This window comes from Geotrypetes seraphini, chromosome 6 (genome assembly GCF_902459505.1).
Source record: "Geotrypetes seraphini chromosome 6, aGeoSer1.1, whole genome shotgun sequence".
Lineage (NCBI taxonomy): Eukaryota > Metazoa > Chordata > Amphibia > Gymnophiona > Dermophiidae > Geotrypetes > Geotrypetes seraphini.
The window spans coordinates 239,719,315-239,743,340 of NC_047089.1; the positions used below are offsets into that span (position 1 = coordinate 239,719,315).

At 41.7% G+C, this 24,026-nt stretch overlaps 1 protein-coding gene across 6 annotated transcripts in view; it reads right to left on the reverse strand.

Moving 5' to 3' along the window:
- CNKSR2 (connector enhancer of kinase suppressor of Ras 2) overlaps positions 1-24,026 on the reverse strand; it is a 546,461-nt gene that overhangs the window by 206,147 nt on the left and 316,288 nt on the right. For 5 of the 6 annotated variants that reach the window (XM_033948517.1, XM_033948514.1, XM_033948513.1 and 2 more), the window contains 2 exons: positions 13,860-13,993; positions 5,014-5,225 (listed from right to left, as the gene is read on the reverse strand). In XM_033948517.1, coding sequence (XP_033804408.1) covers positions 5,014-5,225; positions 13,860-13,993 — 346 coding nt within the window. The remainder of the gene's footprint in view (positions 1-5,013; positions 5,226-13,859; positions 13,994-24,026) is intronic. The other variant, XM_033948515.1, reaches the window with a different exon arrangement.

Below are 24,026 nucleotides of genomic sequence, written 5' to 3' on the forward strand. Positions count from 1 at the left end.
ACAAAGTTCCACACGAAAGACTTCTCAGGAAACTACAAAGCCATGGCATAGAGGGAGATATACAAAGATGGATAGGCAAATGGCTGGAAAACCGAAAGCAGAGAGTGGGCATAAATGGGAAGTTCTCCGACTGGGAGAAAGTGACTAGTGGTGTACCCCAGGGCTCGGTACTTGGGCCGATCCTTTTTAATATTTATATCAATGACCTGGAGGAAGGAACATCCAGTGAGATCATCAAGTTTGCAGACGATACAAAACTATGCCGGGCAATCAGATCGCAGGAGGATAGAGAGAAACTCCAGAGCGACTTGTGTCGGTTAGAAACATGGGCGGAGAAATGGCAGATGAAGTTCAATGTGGAGAAATGCAAGGTAATGCATTTAGGCAATAAGAATAAGGAATACGAGTATACAATGTCAGGTGCAACTCTGGGGAAGAGTGAACAAGAAAGGGACCTGGGTGTACTGATAGATAAGACCCTGAAGCCGTCGGCACAATGCGCGGCAGCGGCAAAGAAGGCAAATAGAATGTTGGGCATGATAAAGAAAGGAATCTCGAGTAGATCGGAGAAAGTTATAATGCCGCTTTATAGGGCAATGGTCAGACCACACTTGGAATACTGCGTCCAACATTGGTCTCCCTACCTAAAGAAGGATATAAAACTGCTGGAGAGGGTGCAGAGACGAGCAACAAAACTGGTGAAGGGTATGGAGAGACTGGAATATGAGGATAGACTTATAACACTGGGATTGTTCTCCCTTGAGAAAAGGAGAATGCGTGGGGATATGATCGAGACCTTCAAAATACTGAAAGGAATCGACAAAATAGAGCAGAGAAGATTATTTACACTGTCCAATTTGACACGGACTAGAGGACATGGAATGAAGCTGAGGGGGGACAGGTTCAGGACTAATATCAGGAAGTTCTGCTTCACTCAGAGAGTGGTTGACACCTGGAATGCCCTCCCAGAGGAGATTATTGCGGAATCGACCGTCCTAGGCTTCAAGAGCAAACTAGATGCATATCTCCTTAAGAGAGGCATATAAAGATATGGTGGACTATAAATTACGCCAGGTGTACACCTGGCGGGGCCTCCGCGTGTGCGGATCGCCGGACTTGATGGACCGAAGGTCTGATCCGGTGATGGCAGTTCTTATGTTCTTATGTTCTTATGTTCATAGCCCCATGTACGTTAGATAGATTGTGAGCCCACCGGGACAGATAGGGAAAATATTTGAGTACCTGATTGTAAAACCGCTTAGATAATCTGGATAAGCGGTATATTAAAAAAAAAAAAAAAAAAAAAAATCTAATAAACTTGAAAATAATGACTGCGCTTTCGTAGTAAGCGTTTTCGGTGCTAATCTCTACAGTTATACCATAAAGAGGATATTAGATTTAAATATCCCCCAGCAGTATCACCTTTCCAAATCCTTTGATCCTCAGAAACACCATTCTGTGTTCTATAGGTTTTCACTACACGGAGCTTTATGTGTTCTGTCGTCATGGGATCATTATACATTTATTTTTAATAGATTATTGCTAGTACCTAGCTTTTTCAGTGTGGTCGGAATCAGGGACAGACATCACCAACATGTTTCGCATAACAATGCTTTTTCAAGGTGAAGTCCCTAATGATATTGTCACCATCCGCTTAGATAAGGTGGTCTAAAACGATTAACACCATGCTGATAACTTGAGAAATATGTGTATTTTACTAACTGTATTCTGTAATTCGCTGACTGTACTGTGATATCTTCGCTATATGTATTCTGTAATTCGCTGATTGTTCAGCTCTCTTCACTGTAAACCGTCTAGAAGTCATAAGATTGTGGAGGTATAGAAAAAATAAAGTTATTATTATTATGACGACAGAACACATAAAACTCTGTGTAGTGAAACTCTATTGAACACAGAGTGGTATTTCTGAGGATCAAAGGATTTGGAAAGGTGATACTGCTGGGGGATATTTGAATCTAATATCCTCTTTATGGTTAACACTGGAATTCGCACCATAGTAACATAGTAACATAGTAGATGACGGCAGATAAAGACCCGAATGGTCCATCCAGTCTGCCCAACCTGATTCAATTTAAATTTTTTTTTTCTTCTTCTTAGCTATTTCACACTCAGATTGTTCACAATAAAATACACCAACTCAGATATAGTGGCAAAAAAATGGGCCGCAGCTTTATTTTCATTAAGAACAAATCTTAATCAAATCAACTTATCAACATTTTCAAAAAACAGTGTAGCTTATACTCAAAATTCTGGAGCTACTCGGTGTCGAACTAGCTCCTCTTCCAAAATTCTCCCCCATTCCCCATTTCCCTTACAGCAAGACACGCAGTGCCGCAGAGTCCAGCCGCCACCCATGGCGGTATCGCACATGAGCAGTTACAAAATTTAGTCACCAAATCTGTTGCATAGCCACACTGATCCAAAATTGTTTCCCCAACATATAATTTTTTCCGCCACGTGCAGAGACAGCTTAGTTAGTCACCGCACCCCCCCACAAAAGCTGCGGCCCTGGGGGTCCGCATAACAGGCCTCCATCAAATCCTGCACTGAACTCAAAAAAATATCAAGCCCAATATCCAACAAATGTACCCCGTCTGCCCTATACAACCCAGGGCAGTCAACAGTGAGCAAATCATGGCACAGAACTAAACCTCCCATCATACCCGGAAACCTGGAAACTTCAGAATTAACACGTTTGCGTAGACGCTCAATACCCTCAATACCAAATCCTTTGATCCTCAGAAATACCACTCTGTGTTCAATAGGGTTTCACTACACAGAGCTTTATGTGTTCTGTCGTCATAATAATAATAACTTTATTTTTTCTATACCTCCACAATCTTATGACTTCTAGACGGTTTACAGTGAAGAGAGCTGAACAATCAGCGAATTACAGAATACATATAGCGAAGATATCACAGTACAGTCAGCGAATTACAGAATACAGTTAGTAAAATACACATATTTCTCAAGTTATCAGAATGGTGTTAATCGTTTTAGACCACCTTATCTAAGCGGATGGTGACAATATCATTAGGGACTTCACCTTGAAAAAGCATTGTTATGCGAAACATGTTGGTGATGTCTGTCCCTGATTCCGACCACACTGAAAAAGCTAGGTACTAGCAATAATCTATTAAAAATAAATGTATAATGATCCCATGACAACAGAACACATAAAGCTCCGTGTAGTGAAAACCTATAGAACACAGAATGGTGTTTCTGAGGATCAAAGGATTTGGAAAGGTGATACTGCTGGGGGATATTTAAATCTAATATCCTCTTTATGGTATAACTGTAGAGATTAGCACCGAAAACGCTTACTACGAAAGCGCAGTCATTATTTTCAAGTTTATTAGATTTTTTATTTTTTTTTTTTTTTTAATATACCGCTTATCCAGATTATCTAAGCGGTTTTACAATCAGGTACTCAAATATTTTCCCTATCTGTCCCTGTGGGCTCACAATCTATCTAACGTACATGGGGCTATGGAAGACTGAGTGACTTGCTCACGGTCACAAGGAGCAGTGCGGAGTCATATTGATATTCAATAAAAATGACCCAACACGGGCCGTGTTTCGACAAAATAAAAACACCTTCCTCAGGGGTCTTATAGGGCCCTTGGCTGTCTTAAATATAAAACATAAAAGTTACAAAAAATACAAGTAGTTAAGAGGCACAGCCGAGGACCCTATAAGACCCCTGAGGAAGGTGTTTTTATTTTGCCGAAACACGGCCTGTGTTGGGTCATTTTTGTTGTACACATTATTTGGTTTCTGTCCTGTGGGCCACTTGGGACTACACACACCCTTTGTGGATTATTTTTATAATTACCTTACCTAACCTGCCTAACAACCCACTACTCATCCTCTTACCTACCTACTACTATTTAATTAACCCTTTCCCCCCCAAAACAATCTTCGCTGACTCATCCAGTGTTATAAGCCTGCAGATTAATCTGCAAGCCACTATAACTTTAGGGTCATTTTTATTGTACATTTTATTTGGTTTCTGTCCTGTGGGTCACTTGTGACTGTACGCAACCTGTGTGGATTTGTTTTTAAGTTTAATAAGCGTCCAAATGACTTAAAAACGATAAACTAGAATTTTGTTCCGGAATCTTTGTGTTGTTTCACGGTACCCCCATGCCAGTCAGGTTTTCAGGATTATCCGCAATGAATAGGCATGAGACTGATTTGATCATGTTACTCCTTTGCTTCAAAAAGCCCACTGGTTGCCTGTCCCACACAGGGTAACTTATAAAATCGCCCTTCTGACATTTAAAACTTTACAGACCAATACACCAGCATTTATAGACAGACTTTTTGATCCCATATGACCCTCCGAGAGCTTTAAGATCTATTTCTCAATATAATCTTAACATCCCATCTTTAAAAATAATTGGTACACGTCGTACCTCAATCTTTTCTGTGACAGCCCCTATGATCTGGAAAATGGAAAAAAACTTAAAAAATTTTAAAAGCAATTTAAAGTGCTTTCTTTTTAAAGATGCTTTTAATTGATCAATTATATTTTAGTAATTAAACTATTCTTGTTTTTTACATTTATTTTCCCATTCCCCTTCTGTGTTTACCTTAAATGTTTCTCACATTTTCTATATCGATTGTATTTCTCCCCCTCTTCCTATTCGTGTTTAGGGGCCTTTCGGTCCGTTTTTACCTAGTATGTAATTGTTGTCAGTCTTGTAGTTTTTATTATAGAAATGTATGTTTTACTTGTTAAATTTGTGTTTAAATGTTAATTTTAAATCTTGTTCAACGCTTTGTAGTTTCGAAAAAGCGTTTAATCAAAAAAATCTGAATAAACAAACAAACATACAGTGCCTCCATTGTATGGAAATCCCTTCCGTGAATATTCCTTGTGGGTATCCTGAAAACCGGACTGGCAAGGGGGTACTCCAGAACCAGCCCGGGAAACACTGATTTGCAGTACAATGTATCCAGCACCAGAAATGTGAACTGCTTAGTTACCATAGGTTGGCGTGCTCTCCCGCTTCCCTGAGACACTCGTTCTCCCTTTTTCATATTCATAACAGTACAGAATTGCGTCTTCTTCAACCACATTAAAACGCTTCCGATACTCCTGGTCAAGGAAGGAGTTAGGAGACTCGGATCCTTTGGAGACTGGCTTACCCATTAAGTGTCGGCTGAGATCTTCAGAGGGAAGATTGCCCTTTTCATCCCTATCGGAAGCAAGGGAGGGGGGGACACAGAGTATGAAGAGATGAACAAGAGATGACAGCTTTTCAGAAAGAATGTATTCACAATTTCATCCGTTAAATCGGCAAACAACAGATCTGATTTTTAAAAAAATTTGTGACCACTAGTGAAGGAGTTTGCGAAAGTTATGTAAGCATTTTAGGGTAACAGTCACTCTTGAGGTCACTCTTGAGGTCATCCAAAAATTTGTTGCGTCAATATCTAACTTAGGACTCCTTTTACTAAACGGCGGTAGAGGTGGGATGGTGAGGTAAATACTTTGATGCTCACAGGGATTCTATGGCGGTCGGAGCACTTACCTCTACCGCCGTTTCGTAAAACCCAACGTTAATCTCTGCAATAACAAATTTCCCTTTTTAAATAATAATAATAATAATAACTTTATTCTTCTATACCGCCATAGTCGTGAGACTTTTAGGCGGTTTACATTGAAGAGAGCTGGACAGCCATCGAGTTATAATATGCAGTGATAAGAGAAATACAGCATGCAGAATCTTTAAAAAGGTAGCAAAATACAATATACAGATAGTTTAACAGATGCTAGAAATTTCAGACTTATACGCAGGAGTGGACATGTTTGAAATATTAGAAATTGATTTAGACTTTTGTGTAGATATTTTTTTAAGTGACATTTTTGTCGAATAAGGCAGTTTTTATAGCTTTTCTAAAGAGATCTTTTATTAAACACAAAGAAGAATGAAAAACAGAAGCAAGGGCTTATCGAAATATTTAATAAGAACATTGGAGAGGTCTAGAAATAGTCATGAACTAGGCTGAGAACCACCAACCTAGAAGAGAAAGACTTTGAAACCTTGCACTACGTCCCTTGAACCATCGAGCTTCCAAATCCCAGTAATTACTTAACAATCCATATAGTTAAAAGGAGCCCTGTGTTGCATTGTAAACCGCTTAGATCGGTAACGACCGAGGGCTTGATGGTGGGGCTAATTGTAGAAAGGGCACAGCCGCAAAGGCGAAACATGTCGGCAGATCCCAAGTCGGCAAAACTTCATTGAAAGATAAGTGCCTGCTTTACAGGAGATTTTATAGAAAAAAGTATTTAAATCTTTGAAAGTAAAAAATACCAAATGATATTTATTTAAAGATTAAGTTAAAATGAAGCAAAGAAAGGATCAATGACAATTAGAGCAAGTATCTTTAAGAAATAATGAGAGATCACTGCGCTCAACTCTGAAGCTTCTTAAAAGTGAATGGAGTGAATGAAGTGGCTAGAATATCGTACGATTGCAAGATTGTGTGAAGGAATTATATATTTATAGACTGCAATCAAAAAAATATATTGCCAATACAATAACTTGTTTGTGTTTATTAACATTTGTTATACCGCTTAAGCATATTACAGATCTAAGCGGTTTACAATGCAACACAGGGCTCCTTTTACGTTTTTAATGCACGCAGGATATTACCGCGCGCTATGTGGCTAGAACTAATGCCAGCTCAATGGTCTAGCGCGCGGGGCAATTCAGTGCGTGCTATTCCGCGCGTTAATGCCCTAACGCAGCTTAGTAAAAGGAGCCCACAGATAAATTAGGAAAGGAACCCCATTAATGACAGGAAAGCTAGAGATAAGATAAAGAGAGAGGATATATCTTAAGTGGCTCAGGCCAGACCCATTAGCTGGAACTATGTACTAGATGCAGTTACATAACAATTAAAAAAAAAAAAAAAAGGAGAGGAAAATGTAGAATAAAATAAAGTCTTTGAAGATGAGATCCACTCATTCTGCGAAGTAGAAGTTGGCTCCACCGTAGCCGAAGTCGATCCTGGCAGGTAGGACAGTCAACCTCTGCCTGATGGAGAGACAGTGCCCAAGATCGGAGGCCATCAAAGACAGATAAGCAGCTCCGCCGAAGCAGGCAGTCCAAACAGTTGACGATAGCAGGCCGAGGAAGGAAGCCAGGCCACCGGAGATATATCATGTCATCTATTTCAAAAGCTGTCATAGCAAGGAGCGCTTTCCACGGTCACGTACCAATGGGGGCGAAGGGGTCCGACCCGGGTGCCATGTTGGTGGGGCGCTGGCACCCCTTTCTCCTCTTCCCGCTCCTCCCCTCATCACGTGTGCGCCCCTTCCCCCTACCTGTAGTTGTTCAGCGCCACGATAAACGACTTGAACGTGCTCCTCGCGGCCGCGTCGTCTCTCATGCCGATGTCAATTCTGGATGCCGCGCATTGGAAGTGACATCAGCGGGAGAGCCGAAGGGGTCGCAAGGAGCCCGTTGAAGTTCTTGTCGCTCGCGGCGGTGAACAACTAGAGGTATGGGGGAAGGGAAGGGGCGACTGTACAGCAGGGGGATCAGGGAAGGAGCAGGGGGTGGAGATGAGGGTGGGGGAAGGGCGCCACTGGCTTTCCTTACTGTCCCGTTAAAAATGCTGCCTTCACAAACTTATTTCATTCAAGCAGCTCCTCTATAATTCCTCTTCATTTTTAAGTAGTATAAAGAAGTTTCAAGTTTATTTAATATGTTTGATTTGATCGCAAAATCCAAATCCAATGCGATTTACATTTGGTTAAAAATTAGTTTAAGATAAAAAGAAAAAAACAAGACAATTAGTACTGATTGTAATAAAATAATACGTTTAAGAAAGGGAGGCGAAAAAAAAAAAAGTGGCTTAAATACAATTCAAAAACAAATAAAAAGGGACAGGTAATGAAACAAGAGGTTGGGGAATGTTACCCACTTAATTTTCACTTGTCGGTGTTCCTAGTCCAATGTAAAATCTTAAAACTTAAATGAATCAGTTAAAAGCATCCTTAAAAAGCCAACTTTTTAGGAGAATTTTAAACTTAGTAATTTTTCTTCTCTTATGTTGATCGGGAGCGAATTCCAGATTTGAGGGGCTGTAACCGAAAAAAAATCACATCCCTCCTTGAATAAATGAATTTCAACGAGGGGACTACTAGCAAGGATTTATCTTCAGATCTTAAAGATTTAGTGGGGATGGATGGTATTAGAAATCTTTCTAAGAATGCAGGATTGTATCAATAGAAGTTTCGTCAGCCGAAAGCCTGAAGTTATAATGCCGTTGTACAGGGCCAAGGTGAGACCTCATCTGGAGTACTGTGTGCAATTCTGGAGGCCACATTACAGTAAAGATGTGCGCAGAATTGAATCGGTTCAGCGGACGGCCACCAGGATGATCTCGGGGTTCAAGGGTCTCTCGTACGAAGAGAGACTGAACAAATTGCAACGCTACACTTTCGAGGAACGTAGGGAGAGGGGAGACATGATCGAAACATTTAAATACCTCACGGGACGTGTCGAAGTGGAAGATGATATTTTCTTTCTCAAGGGACCCTCGGCCACAAGAGGGCACCCGCTCAAACTCAGGGGCGGAAAATTTCATGGCGACACCAGAAAGTATTTCTTCACAGAGAGAGTGGTTGATCATTGGAACAAGCTTCCAGTGCAGGTGATCGAGGCAGACAGCGTGCCAGACTTTAAGAATAAATGGGATACCCATGTGGGATCCCTACGAGGGTCAAGATAAGGAAATTGGGTCATTAGGGCATAGACAGGGGGTGGGTAAGCAGAATGGGCAGACTTGATGGGCTGTAGCCCTCTTCTGCCGTCATCTTCTATGTTTCTATGAGCTTGGTTTACTAATATTTTATGTGTGAGCAATGCTATTTTAGATGTGATTCTCTGATTTACGGGTAACCAATGCTTTTCCTTTACAAGGGGAGTTACACGATCAAATTTTTTTCTTTTCATAATTATTTTTATTGTAGTATTTTGGAGAATTTGCAGTCTACGCATTTCTTTTAAGGTAGATCCCAACCCTCCCCCAAGGAAATAAGGTGATACCTTTTTTTATTGGACTAACTCAATGCATTTTATGATGAGCTTTTGAAGGTAACCCTTCTTCTTCAGATCAGAAATAACCAAATGCTGACAAATACCAGTATTTTTTGTTTCGTTTCTTTATACTACCTCGGAAAGTGGACTAGCACGGCCCCCCCCCCCCCCCCACCATTTCATTCTTCAGTTTTAGGAACAGCTGTCCCAAATGAAAGCACAAAGATTGGTATCTGATTGGTTCGTACAGTGCGAGATCTCATTTTTAACATCACGGCTGACGTGAACCAGTTAACGATCAATGAATAGCATAATCACAAAAGCCAGAAGGGGAAAGCGTTCCGTTAAGGAACAACAGGCAAGCCTTAAAACGCGCAATTACTCGGGTGAATTGTCTGCGTCTTTTGTTTGGATGCTTACGTTGACTTGACAAGTGAACCCTTACCGATGGCACTTGTTCCACATGTCATGAAGGGGCAACGCCAAAAGCTGGCTGAAATATAAATGCTCCAGGGCCAGAAATGGTTTTGTTTATGTTTATTGAGAGCACCTATACTGCGACTGATGAATGGGGCGTCAATTCAGAACGGTTTACATGTAACAGCAGTTTTGGAAAATTATTTTAACGGATGTAAAAGATAGAGCTACGTTCATTGTACATTTTGTATTTGAGCAAGACCTCAGTTCAATTATGAGGTTATTCTTTAAGAAAATAGGTACGCCTTTCTGGGGGTCATCGTATATGGGCTACACCGTGATGTTGCGAAACCAACACAAGAAAGGCGTAAGCTATTTTTAGAAGCTGGGGGCTATTTTTACTTTAGCTTATCCTTGTAAGTGCATAATTAAGTATATGGGTTTAAAATACGTTTTTTATGCACCTGATCATCTAAGATCCTTTTTGGACCTTAAGGGGTTAATCAGAGGTGGAGAGTCTAGCTCTAAAAATTAAAATCCGGGGGGTGGACGTACTAAGCCTTTTCTTTTTCTTACATCTTGTAATTTTACTTTGATCATCTCCCTGTAATTCAGATCGTTCCTCTAAATTGAGGTCTAGGAAGGAGTTATATCCATTAAGAATTTGTCTTGCTTCTGATAGGAATGTGATTTTCCTTTTTTTTTTTTTCATGATGGATTATAACTCTGTATTGCTTTAACAAGTTTTATTACCTGTGAATAATATGATAAAGAATAAAAAAAAAAAAAAAGAATGGTTTACATGAAGTTCTGTAAAGATGGGGGGGGGGGGGAGGGGGGAGGGAAGTGGCCTAGAGGTTAAAGCGGCTGCCTCAGCACTCTGAGGTTGTGAGTTTGGTCCCAACCTGCTCCTTGTGATTCTGGGCAAGTTGCTTTAAACCCCCCCCCTCCATTGTCCCAGGTGCCACAGTTAGACTGTAACCTACCAGGACAGATAGGGAAAATGCTTAAGAGTATCTGATTTGTAAATCACTTTGGGTAGGGTACCAGATTTTCCAGGAGGAAATCCAGACCTATCCCCAGGCCCGCCGACCTCCACCTCTGTCATGCCCCATTCCACCCCTAGCCCCGCCCCCAAATGGCATCCATGCATGCGCGGATGCAACACAATGATGTCACAAGTGCGTGCGCATGACATCACCGAGTTATGTCCGCGGATGCCCCTTCCCAATGCGATTGTTGCCGGGAAGCTTTATAAAACCCGGACAAAGTGCTGAATTTTGAAAAGCCCGCCGGACCCTTGGACATGTCCTCGAAAAGGAGTTCATGTCCGGGGGAAACCGGACATCTGTTAACCCTAACTTTGGGTGAATCTCTTCATGAAAAGGTGGTTAATAAATCCCGATCAATCGATAACCGTTTGGTGTGCTGAGCAGCAAAATCTTAAGGATAATGCTGTCATCCCACCATATCCATAAAGAGAGCCTGTTATCAGGCCTCCAAGACTCTGGAGAGATGACGTTATGAGAAGGAGAAACGAGAAAACATGCTGAAAGGGAGCAGACGCAGGAGTCACATATAGGGTGGTGGTTGTATTGAACATGGCAAACCAAACACGAGCAAAACTATGGAAACGACAATGTTCTTGACCTTCATTTTATTTCTTCAAACGACCTTTAAAACACTGTCCACATTTGTGTTTAACGGACCCAATCAAAAGTCAAACAAATGATGATTTTTGCTTATGATCATGAAGTCATCATCATCACAAAGTTCCATGTGGAAGAAGCGTCACAGCAGTGTATTATCGTGATTTTTTGCAAAAAATGCACAGAAAAATGCACAAAACCCAACCTCAGTTGCTCTTGGCTGGGCCACTCATTCTTCATGGCAATGCTTGCCCGCACATAGGGAATGTCATTGAGAAATTACACAAATACAGCTGGGAGATGTTACCTCATGCTCCCTACAGTCCAGACATGAGTCCATCAGACTTCGACTTTTTTCCAAAGTTGAAATAACCTATGCGTGGACATTGTTTTGCATCTGTGGAAGAGCTTTCTTCTGTCGGTACCCGAGCCATTTGGCAACTGAACTAAAACGGTGTCTTGGATGGAATAATGAAGCTTCCCGGACGTTGGGACTCTGTCATTGCAAAGCAGGGAGACTATATTGAGGGATTGTAAAGAAATATTTGAAAAAAAATAAAATAAAACATGTAAATTTAAAAAAATAGTGCATTATTTATAAAATGACCTTCGTATATTCATTTTGGGTCCAAAAAGCACATTAGGTCTTATTTTCAGGGGATGTCTTTTTTATTTTTCATGTACAACAATCATCTCTCCCTTCCTCTCCTCCAATCTAATTCTTCCTCTTTCCTTTCTCCCCCTCCCCCCCCCTCGTGTGCAGCATCTTCCCTCCCCTGTCATCCATCCCCTTGTGCGGCATCTTTCTTGCCCTCCCTCCCATCCCCTTGTGCAGCAGAACTCTACCGGCCCTCCCACCGTGAGACTGACATACCTACGCTCCGAGGCCTCCAAAAACTACAGTAATGGCAGCTGTTTTTGAGAACTCAGAGCGAAGGTATGTCAGGTCTCACCGGGGTGGGGATTGCTGAATTGACGAGTCCAATTTTTTTGGTGAATCGGGCAGCACTAGTGTCAGGGATGGAGGGGGGGGCTTCGGGGATCCATCTTAACTAGGGCTTATTTTAGGGGTAGGGCTTATATTAGGACCATCTTTAAAAATCATGCTAGGGCTTATTGTCGGGATAGGTCTTATTTTCGAAGAAACAGGGTAAAACGAAGGTCAAGAACATTGTTGTTTCCACAGTTTTGTTCGAGTTTGGTTTGCCATTTTCTGCTGTGGAAATTTGGGTCGTCTTCTCTTGTTTCTGGCTGTATTCAACAGTCTCCCACTGGAGCTGGTGGAGGCAAAGAGAGTGACAGGCTTAAGGGATGAAACACAAGGGACTATGGTTACAAAGGGAGAGTGCAACGCAAAGGAAGAACCGCATTGCCCCAGGGGCGAATTTGGACAGATTAGTTTAGACCTTACAGTCTTTAACTACCATCATAGTCTAATGCCAGGCAGATGTAACATGACTTGATTATCCGCTTTACTTTGAAATTTCCAAAGAAATATAGGCTACTTGCAGAAAACACGTACTGAGGAGTCAGGGCACAATTAAGGCACAGGAAAACTAGGTACTTGTTTGGGGCCCAGAAGTTTAAGAAGAGCCCTGGCAGATTTTTGGCCTGGTAACTCGGCTGCTGCCAGAAAGAGGAGCAGGGGTAGGGTCACCATACCTGGAGCCTCACAAACCTGGACGCATGGCCTGGCCCTGTTCCGCCTCTAACCCCGCCTTCTTCCGCCTCAAGTCCCGCCCCAGCTCCGCCCCCTTCAAAGCCTCATCTTCTTCCCCCCAATGAACTCCAGCCACGTCTAGAGGGCCTCGAGCGTGCGTGGATGTGCCTGACATCATCCGTGCACGCTCAGAGACTCTCCATATGTGGCTGGAGCTCGTCAGGGCTTTCCAAAACTCGGGTGCAACAATAACACAGACACCTTATGAAAGGGAGGTGGCAGATACAGTACTCCATAGCACTGATATTTAAAAATGATTGGGAGAGCTAAGCAGTGCAAATTATATTTCCCTGGACACAAGCAAGGAACTTGCTCAATATTGGGGGTGCTCAAGACCCACTGGTAACTATAGAGCTGGCTTCCTACACGTTATGCTGAGAATAAACAGAGCTGTTGCTTAATTAAAAACTTAGAATAGTGAAAAGGGGACTTGTGTCTTTGGCAATCAAAGCAGACATTCAAAGCGGTGGGCACCGGAGGATTAAAGGGGTCTTTTACTAAGGCCCGCTAGCCGATTTAGCGAACGCTAAATGCTAGCGCATCCGTAGAATATAATGGGCGCGTTAGCATTTAGCGCTTGCCAAATCGGCTAGCGCACCTTAGTAAAAGACCCCTTAAGTGACTTGGCCAGGATCGCAAAAGGAGCAGCGCTGGGATTTGATCTCACAACCTCTGGGCGCAGCGGCAGCAGCTCGGCCAGTGAGCCGCAGCCCTTCCCCCGCTGAAGGGTGCTGGAACGATTGTTAAGGAAGGAACATAAAGGCCCTCGTTTACAAAGGTTCACTAAGCGTTTTAGCGTGCTTTTAGCGTGCGCTAAATCAACAAGTGCGCTAACTGCTAACACGCCCACAGAATAACATGCACGCGTTAGCGTGCGCTAAAAAGCATAGCGCACCTTTGTAAAAGAGGGGGGGGGGGAAGTCTCACAATGCAGCTTTTGAATCTTCACCAGGTCACGCGAAGGCACATTATCAGCGACCTCACTCTTACCTGGGGATGTAGGGCTCGGCTGGCGGAGGTGGGATGAAAAGATCTTGCAGCGCAGAGCTGTCCCTCCTTGTAGGTGTGCTAATGGTGCTGGATGGCGTAGCAACGCTGCTTGTAGGACTTCTAGGTATAAGCGGCTGGGGAGAAAAAAAAAGCGTAGAAAACGTTACATTCAAGTGCTAGAAAATCAAGTTTCCTTTTCAAGTTTTACAATATTAACTCCCTTTACTGTTCAACTAAGGAAAGAAAAGACAGAAATAAAGGCCTTATAATATTCAGCACTAACTTGGCACTTAACTTCAACCAGTTATACTCAAACAGGTCAACTTAACCAGATGCCATTAGCTAAATATTAAGAACATCAGAATAGCCTTACTGGGTCAGACCAATGGTCCATCAAGTCCAGTAGCCCGTTCTCATGGTGGCCAATCAAGGTCACTAGTACCTGGCCAAAACCCAAAGAGTAGCAATATTCCATCATCTCAAAGAATAGCAAGATTCTGGAACCCCAGTGAGAGCAACATTCCAGAGCTGAGACTGTGATGTCATAATGCCTCATTCCACAATGCCTCAGAGCCAACCTCATAAGTGATGTCACAATGGCTTGATTGTCCTATACTTGGCTCACATAAGAACATAAGAATAGCCTTACTGGGTCAGACCAATGGTCCATCAAGCCCAGTAGCCCATTCTCACGGTGGCCAATCCAGGTCACTAGTACCTGGCCAAAACCCAAGAAGTAGCAACATTCTATACATAATCTCGAAGAATAGCAAGATTCCGGAACCCCAGAGAGTAACAAGAATCTAGAATCCCAAGGAGTAGCAACATTCCATGCTACCAATACAGGACAAGCAGAGTCAATATTTAGCTGATGGTATCTGGTTAAGTCCCGAAGGCAGCAGTGCTGAACTTCCATGTAGCCCAGTGCTCCATCTGTGGGAAAGGGTGACTCCCACCCACCGCCACCCCAGCTCGGGAGGTACTGGGGCAGGCACTGCTCGATGGTGGTGGTGGGGGGGGGGCAGGAGAGAGTGAAAGGAGGGGGAGGGCTGCAGGCACTGGAGTGGGTAGGAAGGGAGGTAAAGAGAGAGACTGCATGGGATGCAAGGGGCGGAGGAAGGGAAAAAGAAAGATGCCTACTTTGGGCTCAGGCCCTCCCACTTTGGGCTCAGGCTCACCCAAATCAGTTGTCTGGCTACGCCACTGTATTGACCTTGCTCTTCTAGTTCAAAAGTGTCACTAGTGTACACAGCACTGTTGAGGGAAATTCCCTCATTACAGTGTTCATTTCCAACAACTTATGAAGCCACCGTACTAAGGAGTGGCTATATTTGCACGTGCGTTAATGTACATGGAACTGGCAAATACTATTGCACATTTATGGTTTCGTATGACTTAATGAGCATTAACTCACGCAAGACCTATTATTGTCAGTGGGATTTATTTGCCAACTATTGGGCAAGTCTATCAAGTGGTTCCCAAATTAGCATAAACATTTACAATATAACCCACTATTCACGCAGACCTCATACACCCGGAACACTACTCGATTTGCTTCTGTGCCCTTACTGGGATGGCGCATTCATCATTGGGTCTGATTTTCTATTTTTTTCTATTTTCTCTCGAGTTTAAACTTATAATGAAAACAACTGTGTGCCTCCAAATATACAAGAAGGAACCACTTTATAGACTTGACAAATAAAAGTTCTATTCAGTGTATTTGGGTCTTTCAAAGGTCAGTCTGCAGACACGTCAGTTAATACAGAACACTGCAGCTAAACTTATCTTCGGTAAGAGTAAATTTGATCACGTAACCCCTCTGCTCAAGGAATTACATTGGCTTCCAGTGTATCTCCGAATTCAACTGAAGGGCATTTGTATTGCATTTAAGATCCTATTTGGCATTTTAGACTGGAATGTTCATAGTAACATAGTAGATGACGGCAGATAAAGAGCCGAATGGTCCATCCAGTCTGCCCAACCTGATTCAATTTAAATTTTTAAATTTTTCTTCTTAGCTATTTCTGGGCAAGAATCCAGAGCTTTACCCGGTACTGTGCTTGGGTTCCAACTGCCGAAATCTCTGTTAAGACTTACTCCAGCCCATCTACACCCTCCCAGCCATTGAAGCCCTCCCCAGCCCATCCTCCACCAAACGGCTATACACAGACACAGACCGTGCAAGTCTGCCCAGTACTGGCCTTAGTTTAACCTTAGAATAAATATGGTTCGCCTAAGGTTAAGATGCCTATTTATTTATTTAATTAATTAATTAATTTAAAAATGTATTTATCACCTATACTCTAAGCGGTTTCCATTAAAATAACATTCATAAGTGAAGAACAATAAATAAAACATTTATTCTATAAACATCACTTAAAATATTACAAGATTCTTACAGATCAATAACCCCCCACCCAAACTATTCTCTATCATTCAAGTATCTATAAATTTATCATTATTCCTTAATTCACTACATATTTTAAACATAAAATCACACATTTATCCATTTAGACATATTTTAAATTTATAAACCACCCTGTCCCCATCCATAATAATAGTTGATTATAACCCTTATATTCCTCCCACCCTCCCCCCTCCCTCCCTAGATGTGCAATTCTTCTAACAACAAAAATGTAGAATTATAATAAATCTACAAAAAACGTTAATGGACCCCATATTAAATTAAAGTTTTTAAAATTCCCTAACTGATCAGCTCTCATTTTTTCATATTTATATATTTGACATAAACTTGCCCACCAGAAAGCAAAATTGAGACGATCCCAGTTTGTCCAGTTATGTGTCATCAATTGTATAGCTGTACTTGTCATAATTAAAAAGAGACTTCTTTTATATTTATCTAGGGGATCTTTGATATACAAAATGGTACCACAGATTACTACTTCATAAGTTAAAGGAATCTCAGATTCTAAAATATTAGTAATATGTCCCCAAATTGATTTCCAAAAAACCAGTAAATAAAACAGTAAATGATCCAATGTTCCTATGTCAAGATGACAGTGCCAGCATCTATTAGACTTTGAATTATCCAACTTATTCAATCTAACCGGGGTCCAAAAAGAACGATGCAACAGAAAAAAACAAGTTTCTTTCATAGATGCTGAAGCTGAACACCTCATCCTCCAAGACCAAATACGTGGCCATCGAGATGCAGAAATATACTGCTTAATCTCAATGCTCCAATTGTCTCTAAGAGCGTTTTTGGGTTTCTTATTCATAGGTTCAGATATTAATTTATACCACTTAGCAGCTTGATGTCCTAGGACAGGGGTGTCCAATGTCGGTCCTCGAGGGCCACAATCCAGTCGGGTTTCAGGATTTCCCCAATGAATATGTATGAGATCTATTAGCATACAATGAAAGCAGTGCATGCAAATAGATCTCATGCATATTCATTGGGGAAATCCTGAAAACCCGACTGGATTGCGGCCCTCGAGGACCGACATTGGACACCCCTGTCCTAGGATGTCTGTCTGAAAACAGGAATTGCAAATTACACCTCTCAGGGAACCCTTTCTGAATAACCTGCTTCAGTTGCAACCATTTATAAAATTGAAATTTAGAAATACCAAAAGATTGTTGCAACCGTGAAAAATCAAGCAATTTCCCATTTAAAACAACATCCTCTAATGTTCTTATTGAAATTATTTTAAAATGAATAAAGATTATTTAAAAAAAAAAAATAACATTCATAAGTACATTTTAAGGCCTAACAAATTTCAACTCGCTCTCAACATATAGTCAACAATTATCAAACTGCTCATTAAGAACATCAACAGGCGCTACAGTTTCAAGTTTATTAAAAGATTTTTTTTTAATCACTTAATCAGGTTTCTAAGCGGTGTACAATTTAAAATTACATAAAAACATATTAAAACTGGGGATATTGGATAAAATTCAAATGTCATAATAAAGCACTGATAAGACGTATAGACCTACTTCAAACAATGGGAAATTGGGAAAGAACTACAATCGTTAAAGAAAAGTGCAACAAAAAAGGGAAAATACAATAGGATAGGGTAAAAAGTAATAATTTTGATTTAATTTTTTTGTCCTTAAGAGGACAGTTCTTCAAAAGCATCCTGGAACTAGAATGTTTTTAGTTTTGCTTTAAATTATTTTATATCGGATTCACTGCGCAAATGATTAGGCAGCGAATTCCAGAGAGTCGGGGCGGTGACGGCAAAATTATTGGAGCGCAACATATTAATCAATTTTAAAGAAGCTATAACGAGAAGATTCTGAGACATTGAACGAAGAGATTTTAAAGTATTATAGGGAATTAAAAGTCTGTTAATGAACTCAGGATGGTTGTTTAATTTTGTTGTGAATGGTAAAAGTAAGATTTTATAACTGATTCTATGTTTGACTGGTAACCAATGTGCACTACCGTATTTTCACCCATATACCGCGCACCCGTGTAAAACGCGCACACGGGTATAGCGCGCGGGGAACACAAATTTATGTAAAAAAATTTAATATAGCGTGCACACGCGTATACCGCGCATGCTAAAACCTCCTCCCGCCTACTCCGAACCGGCATCCTCCCCCCCTCTCGCTTACCCGCGTTTTACAACTTTTTTTTTTCAATCCGATCTGGCATCCCCCCTGCGAAACGGCATCCTCCCCCCCCGCTCGCGTCACCGCCCCCCCCGCGATCCTATATCCCCCCCAGCACCGCAAAACATCTCTTACCCGATTGGGCACCGGCACCGGCACCAGCACCAGGTATGCACAGGATGTGCCAGTGCCAGTGCCCGAAGATACTCCCTCGTTGGTTTGGGCTGGGCTGGGCTGGGCGGTGCAGCAGAGATCCTCCTTCTTCCTGCGCCGGGCTGGACTAGGCTTTGAGCATTTGGGCATGCTCAAAGCCTTCTGGTCTCGCTCTCTCCGAGATAATGCTCAAAGCCTAGTCCAGCCCGGCGCAGGAAGAAGGAGGATCTCTTCCGCACCGCACCGCCCAGTCCAGCCCAAACCAACGAGGGAGGATCTTCGGGCCCTGGCACTGGCATGTCCTGTGCATTGGTGCTGGTGCCGGTGCCCAATCAGGTAAGAGATGTTTTGTGGTGCTGGGGGGGATGTAGGATCGCGGGGAAGGGGTGGTGGTGACGCGAGCGGGGGGGAGGATGCCGGTTCGCAGGGGGGATGCCGATCGGATTGAAAAAAAAAAGTTGTAAAACGCGCTCACACGTATAACGTGCACGGTTATGCACGGTTTGTAAAATCGTGTTTAATGCGCGCGTTATATGCGTGAAAATACAGTAATCAGAAGGGGTGAGACGTGATCGTATTTCTTTGCACTGCAAATGATCTTAATAGCTGTGCTTTGTACAACCTGAAGCCGTCTAATTTCCTTTTTTGTAATACCCTTATGCAGGGCATTACAGTAGTATATACAAGAGATTACTAGGGAGTGGATCAATGTGTTCAAGGAGGCTGGTTCAAGTAACTTTGCAAGGGAACGTATCATCCTGAGTCGATAGAAGCACTTCTGAACGACCGTGCTAATGTGAAAATGATAAGAAAATTTACTGTCAAAAGTAACTCCTAATAGAACAGAATTCACTACGTGGAATTCACACATGTCTTAGGTTGTAATTGCCTCCACGTATAGGCATCTACAAACAACTTGGTTTTTACCAGTTTTTTTGAAACTGAAACTGAGCAACTTATTCCAAAGGGACACCCCTGCAATGGAACACATTCTTGATTCTGTGGTCATCTGTTTCACTCCCTCTTCCATTCTTGCTATTAGTTTCATGCCACCTTCTGATCTCAAGACTCTGGTCTATAGACGCAACAAGACAACAAGACTTGTAAATTTGATTATCTACAATCTTGAATACTGTGCTCTCAGATGCCTGCGCTGATAAATCAAAAACGATTTCTTATCAGCTTGTGCAGGAAAGGGGTATCTTTCATCGGGCTCAGTATCACTATTTGCTTGAGAAAAGTGCTACTGCTTAGTGCAAAATATTTTATCAAAGTGCTCACGTGCAAAATAAATAACAATGTTCGACACTTATCTCAAGACACCAGCGTTAAAGTTACCTTGAGATAAGTGCCGAACATTGTTATTTATTTTACACGTGAGCACTTTGATAAAATATTTTGCACTAAGCAGTAGCACTTTTCTCAAGCAAATAGTGATACTGAGCCCGATGAAAGATACTCCTTTCCTGCACAAGCTGATAAGAAATGGTTTATGATTCATCAGCGCAGGCATCCGAGAGCACAGTGTTCAAGATTGTAGATAATCAAATATACAAGTCTTGTTGTCTTGTTAATCTAGCAATTAAGTGGACTTATTTCCATTGTGACATAATTCAGTGTTTGGTCTATAGACGTCCCACAGAGCTTCAAACCAGAAAGGGACCGACTGATACAATGTCTGGTATACCAATGATATCACCTTGTAGTATACTCGCTGTTGCATAGGTAGCAAGTAGAGTTGTTTCAGAATAGGAGTGAAGTGCGTGATTCTTGGAACACCATTATTAATAATAATAATAATAATAATAATAGCTTTATTTATATCCCGTCATACCTTTTCAGTTCAAGATGGTATACAGGTATCGATACACGAGAGGAGAGCAGGGAGAATTACAGCATAGGTTTAAGGGGGGGGGAGGACTGTGCAGGTAGGGGAGGAGAGATTGGAGGAGTTGCGGGAAGGGATAGTAGGTAGGTTGGTTACTTAGGGTCCGATAAACTTGTCGAATAGGCGGGTCTTCAGAGATTTCCTGGAGGATTGGTATGATGGGGAGTTCAGGAAGAGTGCGCTTAGGGTGTTGTTCCAGGTGCCAGCCTGAAAGGATAGTGTCCTATTAAGAAATTCTCCTTGGGCGTGGGGAATGCAAATAGAAGTGTTCTGTGGGAAGGACGGGGATGGTCCTGTAGAACGAAGTGCTTCATGAGGTAGGTGGGTGAAGTGCCGAACAGCGTCTTATAATAATAATAACTTTATTTTTTCTATACCGCCATAATCTTGCGACTTCTAGGTGGTTCACAATGAAGAATAGCTGTACAGTCAGCGAATTACAGTGTACAAATAGAGAGGAGGTCACTGAGCGGTCAGTGAATACAAGGTGCAAATTGGCAAGAAGAAAGATAAACATAGGTTACAATATAATTTTGACATGTTACGTTGAAAAAATTGGAAGCCAACGAATAACTGAGTACAAATTGAGAAAAGACATTGTACAGTCAGAGGATACAGAATACTGATAGAGAGGAAAAGTGAATTCAGTATAATGAGCGGTAGCTTTGATCCGGGGGGAGAAAGTCTGGCTAGGAAATAAATTTCTTAAACAAGGTGGTCTTTAGTTCTTTCCGAAAAGCGCCATATGTCAACCTGGCAAAGGTTGACATAGCTGGCAAAGGTATGTCAACCTAGCAAAGGCAGCTGAATTTGGGAGGGGAGTGGGAGCCAGTGCAATTTTTTTGAAGTATGGGGATATGTGGTTGGATTTTTTCAGGCCGAACATCAGTCTTACTGCCGTGTTTTGGACCGCTCTTAGTCTCCTAATGGGTTTTTTTTGTGTGATCCTAGGTAAATTATGTTGCAGTAGTCCATTGAGCTTAGAACTAGAGATTGGACTAGCAGCCTAAACGTGGCGAAGTCAAAGTAAGGTTTTAGTGTGCGTAGTTTCCATAGTAGACTGAGTTCATTAGAACCTGTAAGGCCTTGAGCTTTATTTTGTCGTGCCCAAATAGAGAGAATTGCAGTAGTCCAGGTCGGGTAGAATTAATCCTTGTACCACTAAAATCATATGGTGTTAACAGTGGTTTTAACCTATATAAGGTACGCAATTGTGCATATCCCCTCTGGATAGATTTCAGAATCTGTTTTTCCATGGTGAGTGCTGAATCTAAACGGATGCCTAAGACCAGTTCAAGCGCCGCTAAGGCGCGATTCTATAAAATGGGTCTAATGTTTACAGAATCACGTCCGTGTGCCACCACTGCTCAGCACCTATGTTTTGGGCGCCATTTATAGAATCGGGCTCTTAGTGATGATTGTTATACATCAAATTTTAAGCACCATTTATAGAATTACCTCCTTCGCAAGTTGCACGCCAATATTAAAATAAAATGCAAAGCACATGTGTGTATGAGCCAATTAATGGTGCCAGTCCGGTCCATAAGTGCCACTATTCCATAAACACTGGCGCACAACTGGTACGTAACTTTAGGCCCGCCTTACAGAATTGCCTTTTAAGTGCTTAACTCAAATTAATGCGAGTTAATGTGCAATAAGACACATTAACTGGTTCATGCACGTTCATAAACAGAGCCCAATAGATGACATTCTGTTTGCAAGATTTTGTATTGATTACATAATAATAAATTTATTCTTTTATACCACCATTACCAAGAGTCCTAGGCGGTTTACACCATATGAGGTTCATAGACAACGGCGCGAAAGACAAAAGCGCGCGCCGACAATTGAGTGCAGCGCGGAGGCGCGCGCCACACAAAATTAGTTTTTTTGGGCTCCGACGGGGGGTTTTGTTGGGGAACCCCCCCAGTTTACTTAATAGACATCGCGCCGGCGTTATGGGGGGTTTGGGGGGTTGTAACCCTCCACATTTTACTGTAAACTGAACTTTTTCCCTAAAAACAGGGAAAAAGTTAAGTTTTCAGTAAAATGTGGGGGGTTACAACCCCCCCCACCCCCCACAACGCCCCCACGATGTCTATTAAGTAAAGTGGGGGGGTTCCCCCCTCACGCCCCCCGTCGGAGCCCTAAAAACAGTAATTTAGAGCGGTGCGCGCCTCTGCGCTGCGCTCAATTATCTGGGCGCGCCTTTGTCCCGGCGCACTTTTGACCTGACACCCCATATGAAACTGAACAAACAGCGAAATCCATTCATACCATAAAAATAAAATCATTATAAAAAGTTAGAAATGAATTACAATCTTAAAAATACTCAACTAAGTAATACATTTGTCAAACAAAGAAGGCTTAACTAATTTTCGAAAAGAACAGTAAGATATGGCTTGATAAATACATTCACCAAGCCAGGATTGTAGTTTACCTGCCTGAAACGCTAAGGTCTTATCAAAAAAGGTCTTAGATCTGACACCATTTGGCTTAGGATAGGCAAATAAGTAACAACGTCTTGTATTCCTTTGAACGATCAGCGTCTTCATAGACCTCTTATCGGTTCTGTTCATTATGAACGTAATATTTATTTATTATAAAAATTTCTATACCGTTTAAAACTAAACAGTTTACATAATTTACACACATAATTTTAAAACAAAAACATGATAAAATAAACATGCATGTTTGGAAATTCTTTAATTGTATATTTGTTTAATTCATTTATTACAATGCTATAATTGGAAATAAAAATTAGGGGGGAAGGGAAGAGGGAAGGGGGAGGGGGAAGGGTACAGGGGAAGTGTATAGAGGTATGAATAGGTAATATGGAAATATATTTTGGAGGAATGATAGAAATATGTATGGAATATTCAAATTTTGAATTTAATTGTAATGAATGTTTTATTGTATTGTATTATTGTATATTTATTTGATTCCTTCAATAAAATGTTTTAAACTAAATATATAAGAACATAAGAAACGCCATTCACCGGATCAGACCTTAGGTCCATAGTCCGGCGACCCGCACACGCGGAGGCCAAGCTAGGTGCTCCCTGATGGAGACCTTGATTATCCGTATCTCTCAATGTGATTTGCAAGAAGGTGTGCATCCAACTTGCGCTTGAATCCCAGAATGGTAATCTCCGTCACAACCTCCTCCGGGAGAGCACAAACAATCCTCAGAAATCATGACTGCAAAATAATACCATAACTTACATAGTAAAGACCATGAGTAGTTCAACTCTGCCAGAGAGGAAAATTATTAGCTAGGAAAAGGCATCTACAAATAACTGCGTTTTAAGTAATTTTCTAACCATGCCCTTTTCAGGACAGTTTCGTATTTGACCCACCAGGGAATTCCATAACTTAACTCCTGCACACCAAAAAGTCATTTTACCAGTCTCAACAAGCCTTGGATTCACAGTCGTCTTCAGTCAAGCTAGATTCTCAGAGCGCAATGATCTTTTTGATGTATAGCCAAGTACAGTGGTACCTCGGTTTACGAGTGCACCAGTTTGCGAGTGTTTTGCAAGACG